Source organism: Panthera pardus, unplaced genomic scaffold, assembly GCF_024362965.1.
Source record: "Panthera pardus isolate Hobbes unplaced genomic scaffold, ASM2436296v1 HiC_scaffold_17, whole genome shotgun sequence".
NCBI classification, from domain to species: domain Eukaryota; kingdom Metazoa; phylum Chordata; class Mammalia; order Carnivora; family Felidae; genus Panthera; species Panthera pardus.
The window spans coordinates 28,664,481-28,690,437 of record NW_026526732.1 but is presented as its reverse complement, the minus strand read 5'-3'; the positions used below and the strand labels follow the sequence as shown (position 1 = coordinate 28,690,437).

At 36.4% G+C, this 25,957-nt stretch overlaps 1 protein-coding gene across 2 annotated transcripts in view; it reads right to left on the bottom strand.

Annotated features, from left to right (window-relative positions):
- MAP3K5 (mitogen-activated protein kinase kinase kinase 5) overlaps positions 1-25,957 on the bottom strand; it is a 203,437-nt gene that overhangs the window by 89,168 nt on the left and 88,312 nt on the right. For both annotated transcript variants that reach the window (XM_019420474.2, XM_019420475.2), the window contains exons 7-8: positions 24,108-24,278; positions 4,734-4,846 (exon numbers count right to left, since the gene is read on the bottom strand). In XM_019420474.2, coding sequence (XP_019276019.2) covers positions 4,734-4,846; positions 24,108-24,278 — 284 coding nt within the window. The remainder of the gene's footprint in view (positions 1-4,733; positions 4,847-24,107; positions 24,279-25,957) is intronic.

Genomic DNA, 25,957 nt, shown 5'->3' with positions numbered 1-25,957 from the left:
AACTTTGACCTTGGCATGAATCTGACATGTTTGTGTTGTCTAACTCATTTTTATAGCCACTGCGATTCTTATTACCTGGACATTAGGTCTTAAAATCTGAGTGAGACTACTTTATGGGAACTGCTGCTTACTCCATGTTCATCACATGAAGAAGCACTGTTGGGCCATCTCACTATTAGGGATTCTGGCTGGCTTGCTGACAGCCGGATCCCCGGGGGCATAAACAGAATGGATTCTACAGGCACATTTGTCCTTTGTGGCTAACAAGCAACGTGTGAGTGAGCATCGGTATCACGTAAATATGGTGAAATGAAGTTTTTACAAAAATAAACATTTTCTGGGGCGCCTGGGTGGTTCAGGCTGTTAAGTGTCCAACTCTTAGTTTCGACTGAGGTCATAATCTCAGAGTTCATGGGTTCAGGACCCGCATCGGGCTCTGTGCTGGCAGTGCAGAGCCTGCTTGGGATTCCCCTCTCTACCTCTACTCCCTCATGTGTGCACTCTCTCTCTCTAAAATAAAGAAAAAGAAACATTTTCACTTAATGGTTTTAGTTCTGATGATCATTATTGCAATATCACTATCGATGTCAGCCTTATCATTCCCTCCACTTCATTAACTAGAATTCTTTTGAAGACTACCCTCTCCCAGGGATTAATACATTTAGTATGCAGCATACTTTATAAAGAGCTGTACCTCATCTACTAGATGAGCTGTGGTATCTCTTAAAAAAGGAAGGAAGGGATGTACTTTCTTCCCTATAATTTCTAATTTTCTGAGAAACTGGTCATCCCTATACATGACAAATGAGTTGTGTTGTGGTGGGTGATGGATTTTGTTTTTGTTTTGACTTCCTTTTTTAAATTATCTTTATAGAATCATGGATTTTTATATTCAGTAATACAGATTTCATTTTGATTGCTCCCCGAAAATGAGATTTGAAGAGTGGTTTGTCTCAATTCCAAGCACCCCGTTCTTTTATTACATCATCATTACATCACCAAACCTCTAATTCTGACTCTCTCCCATAAAATGTCTCATAGTTGATTGAAAAATTCCATAAAAATGGGGAAATCGTCTGTTACTTAGCTAAAATCTGAATATTAACTTTAAGTCTTGTGAAGGTGGAAATAGGAAGAACATGTAAGATGTGGTTCTGTGGCTTTTTTTTTCTTTTTTCCTTAGAGAGAGAGAGAGAGAATCAGCAGGGGGAGAGGCAGAGAGAGAGGGTGAGAGAGAATCCCAAGTAGGCTCCAGGCCCAGTGCAGAGCCCAACACAGGGCTCAATCTCAGGACTGTGACATCATGACCTGAACTGAAATCAAGAGTCAGACGTTTAACTGACTGAGCCACCCAGGCACCTTGTGGTTCTGTGTTTTATTTTATTTTTTTTTTAATTATTTTTTTAAATGTGTATTCATTTTTGAGAGACAGAGAGAGGCAGAGCATGAACGGGGGAGGGTCAGAGAGAGAGGGAGACACAGCATCTGAAACAGGCTCCAGGCTCTGAGCTGTCAGCACAGAGCCCGACGCGGGGCTCGAACAGCATCAATTGCCTGTTTGGCTCGCTGCTTGGTTTCAGAGTTGCTGTAACTTGTCTTATTTTTTTTATTTAAAAAAAATTTTTTTTAACGTTTATTTATTTTTGAGACAGAGAGAGACAGAGCATGAACGGGGGAGGGTCAGAGAGAGGGAGACACAGAATCTAAAACAGGCTCCAGGCTCTGAGCTGTCAGCACAGAGCCCGACAGGATCCTTCTGTTCTTGTTTTTTATTTTAAATTTTTTTTAACGTTTATTTATTTTTGAGACAGAGAGAGACAGAGCATGAACGAGGGAGGGTCAGAGAGAGGGAGACACAGAATCCAAAACAGGCTCCAGGCTCTGAGCTGTCAGCACAGAGCCCGACGCGGGGCTCGAACTCACGGACCGTGAGATCATGACCTGAGCTGAAGTCTGATGCTTAACCGACTGAGCCACCCAGGTGCCCCTGTGGTTCTGTGTTTTAAATCCTAGTTCTAAGTAGTCTAAATATCAATGATTATTCAAAAACTGGGAAAGTGAAACACAGATCATGAAGTAGTTAGTCTTGACCTCAAATACACACATGACCAGAATTGAGAGTCTTTGGGCAATAGATTAGGACAGTTAAGAGTAGTTTTACCTTAGAGACCTTAAATTTAAGATGATATGTTTAGACGCCTCCAATTTAGTGATTATCTTACGGTATCTTAAATTTTAATTGCTTACCTTTTATAAAAAAATCAAAATTTCAAAATGTACCTGAAGAAGAGATTTCATTAAAAAAAAAGTCTGATTACTAAGGGGAAGTCACTAATTCAGGTTAATCTGTACAACTGCAGGGGGTCAAGAGAAGAAATATAGGAAGATATAAATTACTAAGAAATTTGATTAGAGTATTTAAAAATGCTTTTTAGGGGCGCCTGGGTGGCTCAGTCGGTTAAGCGGCCGACTTCGGCTCAGGTCATGATCTCGCGGTCCATGAGTTCGAGCCCCGCGTCGGGCTTTGTGCTGACAGCTCAGAGCCTGGACCCTGTTTCAGATTCTGGGTCTCCCTCTCTCTGACCCTCCCCTGTTCATGCTCTGTCTCTCTCTATCTCAAAAATAAATAAACGTTTAAAAAAATGCTTTTTAAAAGTATATCTTTAAAATATGCAAAATGTGTTATCAGTCTTCTTTTTCACATATAATTATTATTATATTAGACTAGTTAACTCTTGCTTTTCTTTGAAAACCCTTCTAATCCTATTGTGCCATAAAAAATCAACTTTAGGTCAGCCTATGATTATGAGCATAATTTATGATTGAGTACAATCCAGTGAGTTTTAATTGCCTTTTAGTTATAAAGGACACACAATTTGGAGAGTGTATCACAGTATTTTAGAAACCTAAAATTTCATTCTTGAAGTGGCTAAAAATTCATTGTCAAGTCACATTTTAAGTCTGTGTATGTTCTGCACTTTCCAAAATTTAAAATTCAACTTCATATGCTTTCAAATGCCTGTTCAACATATACTGTGAATGAGTTCTTGGGAAAAAAAATTAAAGTATGTTTTCTGTAGAAAGTTATATTAATTATAGTTCCTCAAAGCTCCATTCTTTTTTTCTCTCAGCTTTATTGTAATATACAGTTGACATATGATATCGTATAAGTTTAAGATGTAAAATGTGTTCCTTTGATACACTTAAATACTGTAAAATGGCTACTATCATAGTGTTAGCTAACACTTCATTCATATCACATAATTATTTCTTTTGTGTGATGAGATCTATTCTCTTAGCAGAGTGCTGATCATTTTAATCTATGTTTAACTTAAAAATGAGAATTTAGAAGAGGTACATTTTCAAACCACTATGTTATTGTTCTATCAACACATGCAAATTAGTGTCAATTCCTGTAATGATCTGGAGGCTTCGATGAAACTTCTCCTTAAGTTTAAGAATACAGCAGTACAAATTATTTTTAGATCACTAGTATGTAAAGAATTTTAGCTAGTGTAGAGTTAGAAAATCAACCTTAGATACAAATTTGTTTATAATAATAATTTCTGAAAAGTACAAGTTGCAATGCATTTTCTCTGATTTCATTTACCAACTGAAAAATCATTTCAAATAAAGCTTTGTGCGTTGAATACCAGTGCAATTCAGTAGCAAAAGCATTTTATCATTCTTTTAGTCTGGGCTCTTTCAAAAATTACTTAATACTCAAACTTTATTTGCCATCAAGGATTTCCCAGAACATTACACATGGCTATTTTATAAGCCCTTCCCTTGAATGTAAAAAAGTGCAGGACTCATTTTTCTTGAAGGAAAACTGAAGAAAAAACCTTCTCCAGTTAAAAATCTTAAAGTGAAAGAATCTTCTGCAATTCATGGATTCACTAAGAATTTTTTCCGTCTGTGAAAAATATGGCGTATTTCTAGGTCTGTAGTAATGACTCCTACAAGAGTTGGAAAGATTCCCTGAAAGAGAATGGTTAGACACTAGGAGAGAGCAAAATCTCATCACCATTCTAATATGGTATTCCAGTATGTAAAACCTTAAAAAATGCTACGAAAGCCAGAACCAAGAAAATCACACAGAACTTATTCACTAAGATGCCGTAATTCTTCAAATTCCAAAGAAGATGAGATGATGCCCACAGATAAGAGAGACAGAAGCACATCCTGTCAACGGCTATAATCCAGAGATGGTCTCTGAGGAGACTGGTCATTGCCAAGACTGCCATCTGCTTGGCCTGCTGGTCTGGGGGCTTAGGGAGGCTCCACCTCCAACACCACTGAAATCACAGCGCTTGAAGGTGTAGAGGGGAATCAGAAATAGAAACTGTCAGAAATCTTTTCTTCCTCTTCTCCTTCTTCTTCCTTCTCTATATCTAAAATAGGAAATGTTTCTAATGCTCCAAACACTACCTTATTTAGGAGTTGAAGCTGACTGCAGAGCCCATATTTTCAATTTTAGTTTGTGCTGGAACAATAAATATTAACCAGGGGGTTTTTAGAAACAGGTAAAATAAACTAAAAACCAAATTACATCCCAATTATCAGGATTCGGCACAATAGTAGGAAACACTAAGCAAGGAGATATAGTAATTTTTTTTCAGAAAGACAGATAAGATAAAAGCAAAGGGTCTATCTATCAATGATTCTTTTTCTTTGTACCAAGTTGGGTCCAGTTTCTTGATTTCCATGTAAAATTATCAAGCTGCAATTACCAACTTTCCGGAGCTCAAAGGAAGATTCAAACTGGTGCCCAGCTGCCAGGAGAAGGACCGCATAATTAATTCCTGACTGTAGTGATGGCTCAGATTCAAATGCCTTTTTGAACCTATTAAAAAAAAAAACAACAAATGTACAAGTTTACTTTCTCAATCAAGAATCTCTGGGTGTGCAATAGCTTCTGTTTGCATAACTTCAATGCCTGAGCAAGCAAAAATATTCCACTGGCCTTCACCCCAGAATCTAGTGTGCTGTTAGGATTTCATGCATGAGTATCTGCCTTTCCTAACCCTTAGCTCTACTGCATTCCCCTACTTAGCTCACCCTTATCATAGTAGCCTCTGTCTTTTAAAAGATCCTCTTTTCAACAATCTACCAGAAATGTGAGTGTGTGTGTGTGTGTGTGTGTGTATGTGTGTACACATGTGTAAGCAGTGGTAATTAAAAAATAAGAACCCCGTACCTATTTTTTTAAAGTAGTTTTTAAAAAGCGTTCAAAATACACAAAGCAATGAGGGGATCATTTGGGGAACACACTGAAACAATCAGTTTCACATGAGTGATACAGAAACAAAATAAAGAACGTCAATTGCACTAAGAAATTAAGAAAAACAGAGATTGTGCCTGTGCATACTAATTTTGGCTCAAGAGAATAAGAACCCTTTTCTGAATATGCATGACACTAAATATCACCCTTGGAAAAACATTTCAACATCTGAAAAGACTTCAGTGTTTGCACATCCACTGTATTTTCAAGGTAATGCTTCTTACATTTGGTCCAAGGGTTTCCTCACGTACATCATTTAACAGGCAACAATATTCAACATTATTACACTTGGGCGCATGAAGAAAAAGAAAATGAAAACAAACACCCTAGTGACCATTAGAAACTGCTTTAGACAAATCTGAAAAATGAAATCTTTACTTTTAATCAAATTGAGGAAATTTGAGGACTACATACTGAATAAACGACCATTGGGTGATATTAAAAAAAAAGCTATGTAGAAAAAATACATTACAATTCTAAGATAAAGGCATTCCCATTTAAATCATTAACTATCTTTTAACAAAAAGACAGGAATAGCAAAAGTGGTGGTGGGCACAATAGGGTGCATTATAGCATATTCTTGGCTTTTATACATGCTTAAAATTTCCCATAACTTAAAATCATAAGTTAAACTTCAAAAGGAAAGAGAAAGTACATTTTTCTGGATATTGAGGATCATGTGCCCTTTTAAAGGGTCTTACTTTTTAAGTAGAACAAGTATCTCTGAACAAAAATCAAGTAAGTATTAATCTTAACTAGCTGGCTCAAGGAGTGATAGAAGTGGAATATCCAACTGTATCACTGTTGGTGATCAAAAAACACCATCCATCAAAAGAAATTCAAAATGGATGAAAGACCGAAATGTGAGATAGGAAACCGTCAAACTCCTACAGGAGAAAACAGGCAGCAACCCCTCTGACCTCACCCACAGCAACTTCTTACTTGACATATCTCTGGAGACAAGGGAAACAAAAGCAAAAATGAACTACTGCCCCTCATCAAGATAAAAAGCTTCTGCACAGCAAAGTAAACAATCAACAAAACTAAAAGTCAACTGAAGGAATGGGAGAAGATATTTGAATATGATATATCAGATAAAGGGTTAGTACCTAAAATCTAAAAAGAAGTTATCAAACTCAGTACCCAAAAAACAAATAATCCATTGAAGAAATGGGCAGAAAACATGAATAGACACATTTTCAAAGAAGACATCCAAATGGCTAACAAACACACGAAAAGATACTCAACATCACTGTATTATCGGAGAAATACAATTCTCACTGTATTGTATTATCAGAGAAATACAATTCAAAATCACAATGAGATACCACCTCAACACTTCTCAGAATAGCTAAAATTAACAACTCAGGAAACAACAGATGTTGGCAAGGATGCGGAGTAGGGGGACCCTTTTGTCTGCTGGTGGGAATGCAAACTGGTGCAGACACTCTAGAAAATGACATGGAGCTTCCTCAAAAAATTAAAAATAGAACTACCCTACAACCCAGCAATTGCACTACAAGGTATTTGTCCAAAAGATACAAAAATGCTGATTCAAAGGGGCATATTCACTCCAATGTTTATAGCTGTGCTATCAACAATAGCCAAATTATGGAAATAGCCCAAATGTCCATCACCTGATGAAAAGTGTGTGTGTGTGTGTGTGTGTGTGTGTGTGTGTATACACCACACAATGGGTGTGATACACACACACACACAACTCAGTATTACTTGACAATGAAAAAAAAAATTAAATCTTGCCATTTGCAAAAATGTGGATGGAACTGGAGTGCATTATGTTAAGTGAAATAAGTCAGAGAAAGACAAATATGATTTCACTCACTGTGGAATTTAAGAAACAAAACAGATGAACATAAGGGAAGGGAAGGAAAAATAAGATAAAAACAGAGAGGGAGACAAACCATAAGAGACTCTTAAATACAGAGAAGAAACTAAGGGTTGCTGGAGGGGAGATGGGTACAGGGATGGGCTAAATGGGTGATGGGTTATTAAGAAGGGCACTTGTTGGGATGAGCACTGAGGAGCACTGGGTGTCATATGTAAGAGATGAATCCCTGCGGTCTACTCCTGAAACCAACACTACACTGTATGTTAACTAACTTGAGTTTAACAACTAACTAACTAACTAACTAACTAATTCATCAACATATAATCTGTTTTGGCAGAAGACACAATTATGTAGTATAAACATAGCTTTTTAAAAAATAAAACAAATTTTATTGATAAGTGGTTAAAAAAAAATAAACATTTGTATCTCTCCAGAAGTATAGGTGTTTCCCAATCCTAAAATGAAAAAGCATGCACCCAGAGTGCTGATGTTTAAAGCTAGTCATATAAAGAAAAGACATGATTTTTAAGTCTTAGACTCATGTAAGTCTCAAAGGTTTCTGTGTTTTTTTGGAGGTAATAGAAGGTCCCAATAAAAAGAGTATAGGAGAAGAAACAAGTATACTTTCTTTTCTCCTGATTCATATCAAGACATGCAATATTTTCAACAGACAAATCCTTTCACTTCCCCTGAAACCAAAGAGCATGGAATTTCTCTTAAAGATATTAAAGGAAAAATGTAAAAGGCAAGACATGTCCAAATTAATCAGTAAAAATTGACTAAAGGTTTCCTGTGTGCCAAAACCAGCCAAAATGAAAAGTCTGGCTTACATCTGTTTTTCTGTTGCCATGAACAATATATATTTTTATGTTTTTAACCAAAATATACATGCCAATAAAATTAATAATGTATATTTTTCTAGGATTCATAGCATTCCATAACAATGAGTTCAGTATTTAGGAGAGTCAACATTTTCTGAATTCTCCTGGAGATTAAGATAACATGTACATGTTATTACAAAAGACATAAAATCTTGTCATATGTTATTAATATACCACCCACAGGAATTAAGAATTCTCACACACTGTGAAAGTAAATTACTACAGTATTTCTTGGCAGAAATTTCCCAATATATATCACAATCGTAAAATTAAAAAAAATGCATATCTGTTCACACAATTGCACATCTATAAATTTATACTAAGGAAAAGCATCAAATATGTAATCAGAAATTCAGATACAAGGATATTTGTTATAAAATAAAAAAGTACTCTAAATTTCCAACAATATTATAAGGTATAATATGGAATATATTCCAAATGTTTGAAAGCTATATAGCCATTTCAATCATAGAAGAATATTCAATGTCTAGGGAAAAACTTTAGCTTCAAAGCAGATGCAGTAGCCCATTTAGAAGCTATCACTTCTGCTACAGCAACTGTGGGGGGAAAAGGATACATATCAAAAAATATTTTTCACAGATACCAGAGATCTATGGAAGCAATGACAATTAAAACCAGCACTGAAATAAAACTCCAGAGAGAGAAATGCCCTCCCAAGGGAGCTGAACTGCCTTGTCTTCTACAAGGGTGTTTGCTCATTTGGACCATAAGATGGGACTTGGGCTTGGCATAGGCATAGAAACTCTATCTGTCTGAAGCTCTACCAGGGAAAAGAGAAAAGAGTGGATTTCCTGATGGTTGCATGGGTTGGCATAAACAAATGAAACTTGGAGGAGCCCCAAACATGCAGCCAGTTTTCTCCACAGGACATCTGTTGAATGCTGGGTTGGACGGAGGGCTGGGAGATGAGGTAGGGCTTGGAGGGCAGAACGAAATCCCCTGAAGTCTGGCAGTACTTTGACATGAAGCGCCACCAGCAAGAGGAGCCTGCCACAGATACCAACAGTCTCAGGGCACCTGGGTGGCTCAGTCGGTTAAGCTCAGGTCACGATCTCAGTTTTGTGGGTTTGAACCCTGCCTCTTCGGGCGCTGCCCTGGCATTGTGGAGACTGCCTGGGCTTCTCTCACTCTCTCCCTCTCCCTCTCTGCCCCTCCCCAACTCGCATTGTTTGTCTCTCTCAAAATAAATAAACTTTAAAAAAAATACATGATAGTCTCCTCCTTAAAAAAAAAATTACCAAATTTAAGAGCTGTATGATGTGGAAGAATAAAGAGTGAAACTCAAAACTTCACAGGGCAGATATGAAATCTTCCACAGTACTTAGGGATACAGAGCTAGAGACCTGCTTGTGTCTCAATCAAAAGCTGGGGGGCAGGGCACAGCCAAGAAGCAGAGACACTATCAAGAGAGACTGGGTCAACTAAAACTGAAACCGAGACGAACTCATTACATTTTTTGAAGTAATCAGTTTCTTATTCTATCTGGCTAACAGAGGAAAGCAAGAACTTTCTGTGAGAGAAAATAAAATCATCTTCAATCTTAGTAATTCTGAAATACAAAACGTATAAGGTACAATAACTATGAGACAAGCAAAAAGCTAGGAAAACGTGACCAATAAACAAGAGAGCAAAAACAGACAAGAGGAGCTGACTCAGAGATAATTCAGATAATTCAGATAATTCAAACAAGGAGTTTGAAATAATTATTACAAATATAAGAAAATCAATAAAAAGATGGACAAATGGATGAAGAAGAAAAACAATTTCAACAGAGTTGGAATCTTAAAAAAAAAAAAAAAGAAGAATCTAGAACGAAGATATACAATACCTGAAAATAGGAATTCTTTGTACAGGTTTAATAGCAGACTAGACAGAGCAAAAGACAGATTTGGTGACATGAAGAACAGGTCAACATAAAGTATCGAAATGGAAGCAGAGAGAGAAAAAAGAAGGGGAAAACACAACAAAGCATGAGACATATGGAACATAGTTAAATGGTCTAACATATGTATCACTGTAATTCCAGAAAGAAGAGAGAATACAAAACACAAGAAATATTTGAATACATAATGGCCAAAAATATTCCAAAACTGTTGAAAACATTAACCCACAGATTCAGGAAATTCAGCAAACTTCAAACAGGATAAAATAAAATAATCACAGTCTAAATGTTGAAACCAAAGACACAGAAAAATCTTAAAATCAGCCAGAGAGGAAAAGACACATTACCTTAAAGGAACAATAAAATTGATCGCTGACTTTGCAATACAAACTACGGAAGCCAAAAATAATGCAATGACATTCTTAGATTGACACAAGAAAAAAAAGAAAAGATGCAAGAAAGATGTTTCCAAACAAGCAAAACCTGGAAGGATTAATTGCCAGCAGGTCCACACTACAAACAATACTAAAAGTACTTGTTTAGACTATAGAAAAGTAATTCCAGATGAAACACTGAACTGTAGGAACAAAGATAACAGAAAGGGTAAATAGGCGACTGTATATAAAATATGTTAACACTTTAAAAACTGTTGAATATTTAAACTCCCCTAAGTTTCTTTCCTTGCTCAGGATGTGGTAAAGTGTAAATTTAAGGTAGACTAGAAAAGTCAAGGATGTAGATGGCAATCCCTAGGAAACTACTAAAATAATATTATAAAAAGTATTAGTAAAGAGCTAATAGAGGATAAAATATAATACCAAATTAATAGAAAGTAAGGAGGGTATAGAAGACTAAAAGAACAAACAAAAATGAAAGAGAAAATAAATACCAAGATGGTAACATAGCTGCAAATACCAGTTATCACAGTAAATAAAAATGACCTGAATACTACAAATAAGAGATCTGTCAAGTTAGATTGCATAACAATAAGAAAGCAAGAAAGGAGGGAGGGAGGGAGGGAGGGAGGAAGGGAGGAAGAGAGGAAGGAAGGATAGAAGGGAGGAAGGAAGGGAGGAGGGAGAGAGGAAGGAAGGAAGGAAGGAAGGAAGGAAGGAAGAAAGGAAGGAAGGAAGAGAAAGAAAGAAAGAAAGAAAGAAAGAAAGAAAGAAAGAAAGAAAGAAAGAAGGAAAGAAGATAGATGGATGGATGGATGGGGTGCCTGAGTGGCTCGGTGGGTTGAGTGTCCAACTTCAGCTCAGGTCATGATCTCATGGTTCGTGGGTTTGAGCCCCGTGTCAGGCTCTGTGCTGCCAGCTCAGAGACTGGAGCCTGCTTTGGATTCTGTGTCTCCCTCTCTCTCTGCCCCTCCCCCACTTGCACTGTCTCTGTTTCTCTCTCTAAAATAAACATTAAAAAAAAATTTAAAAAGAAAGAAAGAAAGAAAGGAAGAATTATATTACATACATTTAAGAGACACACTTTAAATATAAGGACACAGTTAAGCTGAAAGTCAAATGATGCATAAAGATATATCACTCAAATATTAACCCAATGAAATCTGTTGTGATTATTTATTAGTATCAGATAAAACTGAATTTAAAGCAAAATTTATTACATGATGTAAAGAGGGATGTTACATAATGATAAAAGAGTAAATTCAACAGAAAAATGTATAATCCCAAACATACCTATTAACATGGCTTCAAAATGCATAAAGCAAAACTGGGCAAAACTAAAAATCAGACAAATCTACATTCATAGCTGGAGATTTTAAAACCCTTCTCTCAGTGATCAAATAAGCAGACAAAAAATATCAATGAGGATATGGAAGACTTGAATAACAAGATTAACTAAGTTAATCTAAATGGCTTATGTAGAACACTACACCCAACAACAGTGGACCATATCCTGGACCATAAGGCACTTCTCAACAAATTTCAAAGAACTGAAATAATGCAGAGTGTGTTCTCTCACCACAATAGAATTAAACTCGTGAGCAAGAAAGAAAGATACGTTTGGGTATTGGGCAACCTTCTTCTGAGTAACCTAGGGGCCAAAGAGAAATCATGCTGAAAATGAAAAGATATTTTGAGCCGAACAGTATTGAAAGTTCAATATATCAAAATTTCTGGGAGGCAGAATAATTTATACCTTTAAATGCATATGTTGGAAAAAGAGCAAGGTTGAGAAATCAATGCTGTAAGCTTCCATCTAGAAAAATAACAGCATATTATTCCCAAACAAAGTAGAAGGAAGGAGCAGAAATTAATGAAATAAAAAGTGCAATAAAGAAAATCAACAGTGCCAAAAGTTCGTTCTATGAGAAGATTAATAAAATTGATCAACTCCAAGGCAGACTGTTCATCAGACAACAAGAGAGAGAGAATACAAATTACTGTTATGCTACACTATCAGGATCAAAAAGGAGGACGTCAGTATAGATCCTATGAGCATTAAGAAGAAAGCAAAAGGATATTAGGAACAACTTTATGCCAATAAATGTGGCAACCTAGGTGAAATGGAAAATTTTCTTGAAAACCACTAAGTAATATGACTTAAGAAAAAAATGTAATCTGTGTATAGTTCTGTATCTATTACAGAATTTATAATAATCTGAAATTACTTTTCTTTTATCACCTATCTTCCTCAGCAGAGTGCACGCTCCATAAGAGCAGGGACCTCATCATCAGTCTTGTTGGCCACTGAATCTCCAATCCCTGAATCAATGGGATGCCTAACACATTGCAGGTGAATATGAAATGCTTGCTGAATGAAGAAAATCAGCATCCACTCCTTACCACGAACCAGGCTGAGACAAGTGATGAATATAGCAGTTCACAGGAGATTCAAATAATCTCACTTTCTCGAGTAGTCTAAACCCTAATTTTGATAAAAGGCATATGACCAGAAAGCTATATCCTTAGACCACATTAAATTAGTGGATTGCATATCACTTGCACCACATTACATTTTAATGTTGTTGGAATTCACTATTAAATAAAAATATTGAGGATATTGTTTACATAGCTTTCACTATGGCCTACTGAGAGTCTTATGTGAGAAATTATTTATTGCTAGGGATAGCACAGTTTCTTCTGAAGAAGTAGCATATGATTCTTTTTCCATGCTGCTACTAAAATGCCTATTGGCTTGCAGGTCAGTTATACCAAGCACGTTGATCCTGATTACTGGCATATTTGATTTTCTAGTTCCTTGGTGCTAATTTTCTAAACACATTTTATCATGTCATTGTTTTTTTAAGACTCAAACTTGATAAATTAATGTTAAGATATAAATGCTAAAATAACATTAAAATAGAAATGTTAACATATAGATGTTAAAAGAATGAAACTATCCATTTTAGCTGCAGGTGATGTATCAGTTGTTTTAGGGTAAGTGTGTCATGGTACCAAACAACTGCAAATCCCAGCAGCTGGCAATGCCTATTCATGCCACATTTCTACGTTGGTTGGCTCAGCTTTGCTCCACATTGTTCTCTTTCTGGGACTCAACCTGGAGGAGTAGTTTTCTCCAGAAAATGACCAAGGAAAAATACACATGGCACAATCACAATGGGGCTTTTAAAGCTTCTGCTGATAATGAGCATCGACCAAGAAATACACCCAAACCTGGTGTCACAGGTGGGATGTGTCACCTTCCTAAGAAGAGGGATAGTGTATTTCTAACAAAAATACAACACAAATTATATTCTCCACTAAGGAAAGCTGTGATTAATACCAAATAGTAACAATACAAAACAGAAACAATAATGATAGCTGCCTCTCATTACTAAGCAACTACTAGGAATAGGCATTGCACTAGACACTTCAAGCATAATATTCCTAATTATGAAAACTCTTTAAGGTAGAGTGGATTATCTCAAGTTTACTGATCAGGACACTGAAGCATGGAAATATTAAGTCATGCACATTAGAAGTGGGAGAGTGGGAACTTCACCCAATTCTGCTCGATTCCAAACATGAGCCCTCTTTTCTGTATCATCCTGCCTACCCTTTGGTGTGTGTTAAAAACAATTTTTTTTTAGTCCTTTTTCATTACTTTCTGGGTTTTTTTTTGTTTTGTTTTTTAGTAAAATGGAGTTGGGTTAAACAGGAAAAATTATGAGAAATAAAAGCAGGAATAATTGCTTATATTATTAAGAATGAAGTTTGTATTCTATACACAACAGAAACAGGTATTGCTATACTCCTCGAAAGAATGGTGTTTGTCACAAGATATATTTGATCAATATTATTAGACTAGAGGCTAATATTTTTAAAAGAACTCATATGGCAATACTGAATGTGCCCATAAAAATGCACCAAAGAAGAAGTTTCATGTTATGGAAAACATCATCGTTTAACTAGCAAGAGGATAAATGAACATGAACAATGTTAGTCCTTACACAAAGAAATCTATAAGCAATGACTGGTAGCGTAAAACTATCTCTAAAGATAGAGAAATAAAATGGATAGAGGTGAGTAAGCTAATTAAAGAAGACTTTATGAAAGAAAGAAATCTTAATGATGAAACCAGATATTCACATCTTAAGAGAATTCTGGTGACTACATTCGAGTAACTGTATGAAGTTACATCCACTATTGTTGACTTTTTTCTATTTTAGTACTGAAATATTTATTGGAAAAAAGTAAATAATTTGCATTCTTCATTATTATATTGAAAAGATGCAAACTTCTTAGTCAAGCTTCCAAAGCAATAGATTTTTGTTCAAGGCTGCTTTATTATTAGCAATTTTATTTGTCACCTGATTGCAAGCTCGTTCTGAAAGAGGCAAGTACTTGATTATAAAGTGAGTGATGAAGTCTTTATATAACAAAGACAGTTCATTTTTTTTGCCTCTGCACTGAGATGTTCAACAAAGTCAAGAATAAAGGAAATATTCTTGAATTCATTATTCTAGCTAAAGAGAATCTACTTTCCATCAAAGAAGAAATTGAGCTCAAGTCAAGTTCTTTCTATTTAGCTGTCATTTTTCCTTCCTTGTGATATAACTGCTGTGATTCTTTCTGTGAGACACACAAGTAATTAAATTAGAATTCATGGTGCTTTGCATCTCTAGGGATATTTCTTAAATTATCACTGATAAAATAATTCACAGACAAAGCAGGACAGCAGCAGAAGAAAACTAGTGCCAAATCACTGTGCCAATTTGATCTGTAGAGCGGGGGAAACCCTCTCTTCATCTCAAACTACTTATTTGTATATAATCCTTTTTATAACAGGAAAGTTAGAAAAAAATAAATAACCCAAAATTCTAACCATCTTCTTCCAGTCCTTTTACTAGTCTCATACTTTTTTCCCAAAAAAAAAAAAAAAAAAACAAAAAAAAAAACCCAGAGAGAGAGAGAGAGACAGACAGAGACAGAGAGAGAATCATGTTAATTTTACACTGTTTTTAAAATTTTGATTGGATAGCATAATACATGTTAGTATCAAATATTTTTTTAAAAAAACACCATTTTCTTCTGGGTATATACCAAAAGGAATTGAAAGCAAGGGAGTCAGATATTTGTACACCAATGTTCATAGCAGCATTATTCACAACAGCCAAAAAGGTGGAAACAACACAGAAGTCATCGACAGATGAATGGTTAAACATCAAATGGTATATACATAAAATAGAGTATTATTCAGCCTTAAAAAAGGAAATTGTGACATGTTACAACATGGATGGACCACTGAGAATGTTACGTTAAGTGAAATAAGCCAGTTGCAAAAAAGATAACTACCATATGATTCCACCTATAGGAAATACCTGCTCAAATTAATAGAGATAGAACATAAAATGGTGGTTATCAGGGGCTGGGAGGAGAGGAAAATGGGAAGTTGTCTAATGGGTACAGGGCTTGAGTTTTGTAAGATGAGAAGAGTCGTGGATGGATAGTGATGATAGTTGCACAACAGTGTGATTGTAATTTATGCCACTGAACTGTACACTTAAAAATGGTTAAAATGGTAAGTTTTATGTTACGTATATTTTTACCACTGAACTCCATCCCCACAATTTTGAATGAATGATATTCCATCATATGGGGAGGTTATCCTTTGCTTAACATTTTCCCTACTGTTGGACATTTAGGTTCCTTCCAATTTTTTGTTGCCATAAAATTCAGTGTAGTGAACATTGTTGTAAACACATCTTTATTTCCATATCTGCTGTTTCTTTAGGATTAAGAAAAGGACATAACTGGATTAAGGAACATGAACTATTTCAAGGCTCTTGATACATAATGCCAAACTGCTTTCCAGAAAGGTCTTACCAATTCACTTTCTTAAGAGGAGTGTAGGAGAGAGACCTTCCCATTGCATTCGTGCCAAAATAAAGTATTCTCACCTCTTTTCATCTTTGCCAATGGGTAAAAAGAAACCATAGTTTAGGATTGTAATGGGTACTTATTTGATTGCTCTTGAGAATGAACAGTTTTCATATGTTTATGGCCAATCTAAACTTATCCTTCCAATAACTGCCAATTCTCTCAAATTAAAATGTAAAACCCATATCCTAAGAAGGTCGGGAAGATGGGAAGAGATACGTTAGGAAAGCTCTGAAGGGCAGGTTAGGGTGGGGTCAGGGATTTGAACTTAACCTTTGAGGATGTGAAGAACAGTAAAGATTTAGGAGGAAGGGAATGATGGCAAAATATGGGGAAAACCTAAATCTCTAATAAGAAGAACATAAGCATATTATCAATTGTGGTTTTCTATTCAATAAAGTGGATTCACAAAGCAGAATCTCTAGGGGCAAAGAACTCCATCCACATTGTTGAAAAACTCCCCAAATGATTATGATGTTTAGCCAGGCTTGGAAACAATTACTTAAATTCACTAAGTGAAATCACCCCTACTCTTCCATATTCTCCCTCCTTTTGAGCAAAATGCCTGGCAAACATCTAGTTTTCTCACTCTTCCCTCTGAGTTACATAAAGCAAGCCATAGTTGCCCTCCTTAGGTGCTCAGTACTCATCAGCTGCCAATTAGGAAACCCCACAGTGACATACTGAGTATTACCACTCTTGGATTCTGACTTGGTCAGGCCATAACACAGGTTCATGCAATCTATCGTTTGCTGAGAGTGGCATTAAACCAAGGTCAAGGCATGCAACCAATTTATGAGGCTGCTTGTTTACAAAGCAACTGTGGGCACACCGCGCATTTTATCCAGGTCTCCAAGGCATCCTGGAACTGTTGGTCCCTCGGGAGCCAACTACATCTGGATATCAGTGAGCTGAGTATCATGCTGAGTTACTACAAACTTTTCAGGCTCTGTGTTCTAAAAATAAAAATCATCTAAAATTTGGAAACTCACCTAATATACACAATAAAGGACTGAACAAAAATGATGTCAGTGGAATGGTGGTAAGATAAAACTCTGGGGGGTATAGACGATAGTGGAAATAGAGATAACACACAGAAAGATATCTTGAAGCCAAGGAAAAGGAAAAAGGGCGAATCTGGAAAACGGAAAATAGGCATTAGTCTTTATTTGTGTGTTGACTGGTTGTTACATAACTCTCCCAAAGTAAAGCCAACCCCATTAATAATGTAAAAACTAAGTAGTTATTAGGCACACATTACTGTTTGAATAGCACTGCCACTGACGTAAAAGAAAATTAGTTGATAAGGTAAGGCTGTCTGTTCTTTCACAAGTTACTATGGAGAAATGAACACATTAATGCTAAAAACAGGCTTAATGATTTTAATTTCCTGGGTATGGATCTTTTTTTGGCTTTACAAGAGGAAAGACATGATTACACTAATACGGTACGGGCACCTGATTTCCTTTCGAAGTTGTGAAATGACTTCATATTTCCCCTTAAGAATGAGAATACCATCATGTCTAAAACCAGATACGATTTCAAACAAGCATTGTCTACTCCTATTCCGCGTGCCATTCAAATAAAGCCCCTGTAAAAGGTATACAGACTCTGTAACTTTTCCCTCATCAGCTAAATGTTCAGCTAGATCCACAAAAAAGAGAAAGAAAACTTTCAGGGATATTTCAGGAAAAGGGAAATTTAATCTAGTTTGTGTTCATGTCAGTATATGAAGAAACACAAAATATCGTCACATATTATATACTAAAGATAGAACACAAAATGCCTACTACATTCCAGGACTTTAACATATGTTGCTTCACTCAATTCTCACCAGAGTATTTATTCCTCCTAAAATGATAAGTCTAAGCCAGTTGTAGTTGTAACAATCCCATCCTCCTTGCCAGTGACTTGGGTTGACGATGAAATACCAGAAGCATAAAGAAATGTAAGGAAAGTCTGGGGTAGGTTTTTATGAGTGTGTTTGCCCAGTTCTAAGAAAAAGAGACAGAAAAAGATGGCCTCCTTTCCTCTCCAGACCTTGGTGAGGCTAAATTGGATTGATGCCTGGAATGGCCACAGCCACTTTACCATCCTAAAAGCCAGCCTGAGGGCAGAGCCACCCACAGCAGTAATGAGGGAACAGACCTGGGCTGACACTGTTAGGCTGCCGACTCAACCTACTCCAGACCCAGCCCTGTTTCTGGACTTCATGTTTTAGAAAACATATTTTCTTACTGTTGAAGCTCAGTGGAGTAAGGTATTTTGCTACTTATAAGACTCTAAGAGTATTCTAATTCCCCTAGGTAAGTAGTATTATTTTTTTCAAGTAAGAAAATGGAATTTTCTTAAGGTTCTCTTGCCTAAGATCACAGTTTCCAAGTATTGACTCAACATTTATTTCACATCAGTTTCCCAAAGGTCCTCTTCAACAGAATAGTATAGATGTTTCTGGAAATGTCTGTTCCTGGAAATTCTAGGAAAGAGAGCCATTAGGATGTAGTAAAAACAACACTGAATCTGAAAAATTAGATTTGAAATTGTATTAATAACAGGACATCAAACATTGTAAAATGCGAGGAAAAATGTCAGCTTTTACAAGGTACTTGTAAGTCTGCAACAGTGAACAGCATATACAAAAACCTTGTGTCAACTCTAAAGTTAAGGGATAATTATTTCCACTATTGAACAAATACTACGTGTAACAAAATGTTCTAAGTAAGCCACTCTGCATGTGAATTCAGCATCACTATTTCATGGTTATTTCTTTGTTAGATTAGGTTAGCAAAGGAATCATGGAGATAATCTTTCCAATGGATTTTCCATGGTTCTCCAAGTCACAGTCCATAGTATTTCCTTGGGTCATTCCAGTTAAGTCATCATTTCAGAAACTGTGGCCTTTTTTTAGGATGTGAGTCTAGGCTTTTAGGTCACAGTTTTTCCTACACTGAAAGCTTGGTATGTGCCCAGCACCACTCTCTCATCTTGTGCTATATCCTCTAACAGCCCCAAACATCTAACCAGCTCCTGTGACAGACACCATCACCGCTCTCTCTAACTTATATTTAACCTTACATTGAACAGCTATGATGAAAAGCTGCAACCTCTTAATGACTAAAAGCTAAACTCAGTTCAATTATGTTAAGGTCAAAAGGGCATTTTTCATGCCTTAACTGGGATTAAAGAAATTTAAGTATAAAAAAATAGCATGGTTTTGGCCATCCACAAGAGCTTCAATGGACAAAAATAACTAAGGAAGTGACAATGAAAAACATCAAATGTCAGAGAACTACTCTTTTTTTATACTTAAATCAGCAGGATGTGTTCATTCAAACCACTCGGCCCCTGTCCCAGATAAGATTTAACAGCCAAAGTATGTTCTAACAGAAGAAAAAAATATATATATATTCTAACAACATATCGCAACTCAGCAAACTTAAAAAAAATCTAAACCATAAACTTTTTTCTTATTTCCTATCTTTGCATTCCAAACCCCCAAGTAAAGCTCTCAGAAAATAGACTTGCCTAGATGTAAAATGGTGCCTTGCTACAATGCCCGTAGCAGATACAGTGCTCAGAGAAAGGCAAGACTTTCTCCCTCTGATATGGAGAACATCGAACTCATTAAAGACGGTAAAATGGGGAACTGCAAGAAAGAGCTGGATGAGCCACTGAAATCACAACTGCTTGGGGCTCTTGTACTACTGAGTTAAAAGTTCTTCTCCTTAAATTTTCTGTGGTTAGTACATCACTGTCTCTGCAAGCCAAAAGAAAATGACTCAGGACATGGAAAATGTCCATGGAAAGAGGCCTGAGGGACTAACTACCTGCCATGACATCCCACTCCTTATCCCAACACCAGCATTTGACAAGTAAAAACCCAGAGAGGATGATGGCTCAGAAAAAGTCAGTTGAAATATCCCTTTGAGACCCATGACTCAGGACATACATAATTCTGACTAAATCTGGCAGGATGTCTAATAACCTCAGGGACACCCTCTTGTGTCAGCTGCTTGACAATGTGCTTTTCACTTCTCAGCTCTAACAGAAAGGGAGGTTCGGACCATGCCAACCCACCAACACAAATGAGTGTGTTTGCAGCACTGTGGGAGTTGATCAAAACATTAAGAAATACCAAAGAAGCTTTACAAGTGTGAGGGTGTGAAAAAACACCTATTTAAAAAGGGTGGGGGAACTTCTTAGCAACCCTTAGGACAAATGGCAAATGGGTATACGGATATACATGAGTAATGGCAGGTTAAGGATAGGTAATCTATGGTGAAAGTGACATTCTTTCAATACTAAATAAGTCCGTGAGTGACACTCACAAGATCAACTCCTAGGGATCCTCCCATTAAAAGGCTTTGAGCTCTAACAGCCTTCCTTCCCTGTTCTTACTAGAAAATTAACGGACAGCTTAAAATGAAACCATAAAAATTCTGACATCTTCAATTTCACCTGAAGACCTTGAACACAAAGCTCTTTTGAGATAAAGTTAATAGTCCTCAGCTAAATGGAGCCAGAATCTGGAACTATAGAAAGTTAAAACAAAAACACAACCAGAAAAAAAAACAAAAACAAAAAACCCCCCCTCTGTTCCTTTAACTGAACTTTATGTCACCTTGAAAGTTCTTGGTAGTCTAAACTGTTTGATTTTCAAATGGGGAAACACTTTTATTTCTGTGCATGATACACACTAACTTCACAGAAGATGTTTTCTATTTGAATTCACTGACCATGAAAATTAGGCTTTTAAAGATTAGATTTTATTAACACTACTGTATCAAAGATTTATACTGGCACAATGCTTCCAAATATCAGATTCTAATTGTTCTACAAGTAAGAATTATTTTAAAGTGTACATCTTCTGGTAACAGTAAGGCTGCATAGGTACATTCCTCTTTTGTAACAGCAGGAAAAAAAAAAAAAACCTGGGTTAAAAGAAACTGTAAAACTTTCTGGATTATACTAAAAATTTATAATACAAATTTAAAAGTCCAAACCAAAACTTTCCATAAGGATCTAGGAAATCATTGCCCCCAACTTTTCCTCCTTGGTTATAACCCATTATCTCAGTTTCAGTCCCTGGTTAAACTCCTAAAGTGATAGAAGATTTTGTAAAGTTAAGATTTCTGTTTTACAACTTAAAATGTTGTATGGCTATCATTGTGGAGCTCCTGATTTAAGTCAACCCCCTTTTATCTATCTATCTATCTATCTATCTATCTATCTATCTATCTATCAATCATCTATCTATCTATCTAGATATATAAATAGAATTATATATTAATAATTCGAGTGGGGCTTGAACTCACGAACCGTGAGATCATGACCTGAGCCAAAGTCAGACACTCAACCGACTGAGCCACCCAGGCTCCCCAAGAAATTAAAGGTTTTAAATATTCTTGCAGCTACATGTGACTTACTCCCTTCTGCTCCTTCACCCCCACTGGTATCCATTACACTGAACTGGGAAGTTATGATGTGCATTCATGCATGTATACTTTTATTAGATGTGTATAATTGTTTTTAAAGCTTCCATAAATGATACTGTCGTCCATGTATCATTCTGCCATTTGTTCATTTTGCTCAACTTTTTTTTTGCTCATTTTTTTTTTGCATGTCCTAAGTTTATACAGAGGAACTTCAAGAATTTCTCTAGAGTGTATAACTAGAGATAGATCTGCTGTATCCAGGGTAGGCTGGCTGTCAACTTTCCTTGATAATACCAAAATCTCTAAGTGGTCATAAAAATTTCTACCACAACCAGGAGAGACTCCCATTCTTCTAACATCCTTGACAACCCTTGATATTGTCACACTTAACTATTTCTTTATAAATCTAGTAATTTCTAATGGTGTACTAGACATTTCGGATGATATGTTGTACAGTTTGGATTCTGTTATATTCCTCTTAAGAATATTCAGTCTTGTTATAACAGGCAAATAAATTCTTGGTAGTTTACCTTGATCAAGTGGAAGCTTCGTTTTAGGTTTTATTAGGGTGGCTCTATCTTGGATTTGCTCTTAATTTTTAGTGTACTTCCTTAGTCTTGAGATGTAGTTTTTTTATTGCTAAGGCTTGGCCTTTTTGGAGTTTCAGTGGAAAGCTTGGACTGTTTATGAAGCCCCTCTAACTTCAGGTTCAAAATCCAAAGTCTATCTCTATTGCATTAGGCAGCTGCTGAAATTTCTGTCCAGCTCTTTAAGACTTCTAGCAGAAGGGGCCTGGGTGGCTCAGGTGGTTAAGCATCTGACTTCAGCTAAATGTCCGACTTCAGTTCAGGTCATGATCTCACGGTTCACGAGTTCGAGCCCCACGTTGGGCTCTGTGCTGACAGCTCAGGGCCTGGAGCCTGCCTCAGATTCTGTGTCTCCCTCTCTCTCTGCCCCTCCCCAACTCTGTCTGTCTGTCTGTCTGTCTCTCTCTCTCAAAAATAAATAAACATTAAAAAAATTAAAAAAAAAAAAAAAGACTTCTAGCTGCCATTTTCCACATGGCCTTCTTTGAGTTTTACCTCACACATGCACGTGTCAGGGATCAGCTGAGAATGGAACTGAAGTTTGTATAAAGATTTTGGGGCTTTCTCTCTGTGGCATTTAAGGGGTATCTCACTCAATATCCAGGCACTCTGGCAGCCTCAAACTGACTCCTCTGGTCATTAAGAGTGTGATCTTCTTCTTGAGTTCTATCTGTCCTGGGCCCTGCAGATCAGGGAATGCCCCCAAGGGAAAAAATCATTTAAATATGGATCTTACCCAGTGTGGTACCCTTTATCCAAGAATCAAAACCTCTCCAGTTTCTGACTCCTTTTAGTCACTCTCCAGTACTTTCAAACTTTTTTCCTTCTTATTTTCCAATGTTTATAATTGTTATTGGCAGGAGTACCAGTGCAACAGAACCCACTCTGCCATTTCCAGAAGCCAAAGCCTTGATGAGCAGAAGCAAATTTCGATGCACTCGCATTTCCCAATCTTTTCTTTTTATGATTAATGGTATTTTCAAGCTTCATTTAAGAAATTCTTTCCTAACCCAATGTCATCAATCCGGCTTGTGTATTTTATTCTAAAAGTATTTTTCTAAAGTATTTAAAAATATTTTGGTCTTTAATTTACTTGGATTCCATTTCTTGTGCATGACTTAAAGTAGAAATCCAATTTTATTTTATTTTTACAAGCAGATGAACAAGTGTTCCCTGCACCATTTTTGAAGAGTCCACCATTTCCACTCTGGTTCATGAAGTTTGCTGTCATAAATCTAGGCTCGTACATATCTTAGCTTGTTCCGGGCTCTCTCTTCTGTTTCAGTGTTTGTCCACGTCTACACTCATACTGCGATATCTTAATTATTACATCTTTATAGCAGGTCTTGCTATCTGGTAGAGCAAGTCTTTCCACTTTGTTCTCCAATATTGCTTTGCTTATTCTCGGCCCTTTATTTTTTTCAAATAAATCTTAGAATCAATTTGCCAAATCCCAGTAAAGCCCTGCTCGGGAGGGTTAACATCTTTAAAATGTCAATTCTTCACACCCACAAATTTTGTATATTTTTTCATTCATTGTAGTATTCTTTCATGTCTTTCTATAAACTTTTATAAATTTTCTACAAAATGATGCTTATTATACTGCATATTAAAATATCTTCATAAAATTTTATTTTCTCAAATTATCTTCTCATCCAGTTTACCCCAATTTATTCTACCATATTAAATGAATTTCATCAAAAGTCTTCACTGAAGCTATAAATTCTACGCTTTACTTCATAATATACAATCTAAAGGATAACACCCTCATTTGCAAACCATTTTTTTCATGTCATGGATTTATCAAGTAATTACTTTATCCTATATACTTACCAAGAAGCTCCATAGTCTCTACTTTCAGTGTCCAGGAAATTAGAGTCCAAAAACATATCTTTGTAGATTCGGCCCACTAGGCAATACATATCTGAAGCAACTTGCCCTTCACTTTGCACCAGGGGAATCATAATATCAAGAGCTTTTGCTCTGTCTCCAGGGAGATTTCTCCTACGGTAGGGAAAGAAAACATCACCGTTTCAATATAGATTATAGGAGCAATGCAGGGTAATTACATTTTTAAAATTCTATTTGATGTATTGGTTCACAATAGTGAAGTTTGGCAGGATAAAAGCAACAAGGAGATTTTGAGAGTCACCTGTAAACCTCTGTCCTAAGTCTTTTTGTCTTTTTCATCCTATCACACGTCTACTGGGTCTAACACGGGTCACTTCTGTGCTCCTTTCCGGATCCTGGTGATGGATTTGCACTTACTTATCCAGAGTCCCTCTAATTTCGTAGAACATACGTTTATGATCCACAGATTCAAGGGTATGGAGTGAGATTAGGAATGGTCTGTGCCCTTAAAAGGGACAGTCAAGTAATCCAAACCCAGCCCAAACCCTGACTCTAGGTTTCAACGGCTTTTGCTCCAAAACACTGTGCAAACTCATTCACAGACAACACCAACAAACTGACTTTAACCCAAGAGTTGCCTGATGTCTTTGTATCACCAGTTGATCATCTAAGGAAGATGTTTATGTAGCTTATTTCAAAATAGCAAGTGTATGGGGCATCTGGGGAACTCAGTCACTTAAGCCTCTGACTCTCCATTTTGGCTTAAGTCATGATCTCACAGTTCGTGAGATCAAGCCTTGCGTGGCGCTCTGTGCTGACAGTGTGCAGTCTGCTTGGGATTCCGCTCTCTCTGTCTCTCTGCCCCTCCCCCACTTGTGTGCATACACGCTCTCTCTCTCTCACTCTGTCTCCCAAAATAAATAAGTAAACGTTAAAAAAATAAAATAGCAAGTATGTGCAGACTATTCTCAAAAACCAGATAAAAATCCTCTTAAAAATTATTCTTGGACCTTGAAAACATTATGCTAAGTAAAAGAAGCTAGTTACAAAAGATTACAAATAATATAATTCCATTTACATGAAATGTTCAGAATAGGCAAATCTGGAGACTAAAAGTGGATTAGTGATTGCCTAGGTCTGGGAGATTTTCAGGGGGAAAGGGAGAGTGACTGCTAATGGGTAGGGGGTTTCTTTGGGGGGACATAAAAAAATCATAAAATTTATTGTGTTGATGGTCATACAATTCTGTTACTATATTAAAAACCACTGAATTGTACACCTGAAAGAGGTCAATTGTATGATATATGAATTATCTTTCAATAAAGCTGCTATAAAAAAGTTATTTCTATTCTCCATTATGACTTTAAATAGATCTGTCTATGAATTTCTTTTTTTTTTACTTTGTCCTAAATACCTTGAGTTTATAATAACACTTCAAAAAATATGCTTATCAATTCATTATATTGTATTTTAGGAAAGGCAAAATTAAAACACAAATGAAGAAAAATATAAGAGGCTCTTATGGAGTCCCATTTTTCATTTAAAAATAGAACATATTCCATTCCATCTTTCAAAAAAGATTCATTTGAGAGCCAGCTGGAGCTGGTAATCTCTGGAGGTCTCATCTCACTCACTCTGTCAAAGCCAAAGAAATAGATGTTTAATAAATGGGGAAATGAAATCTACTTTCATTCCACATTTACTGATAAAGATAGCAAGTTCTACAGTTTGGGCAGATAAAGAAAGAAAGGAACTATCTGTGGCTAAATAGCATGCAGACATTTTTCTCTGTAGACAGAGACAGGAGAATCCAGTGATGAAGAACACAGACA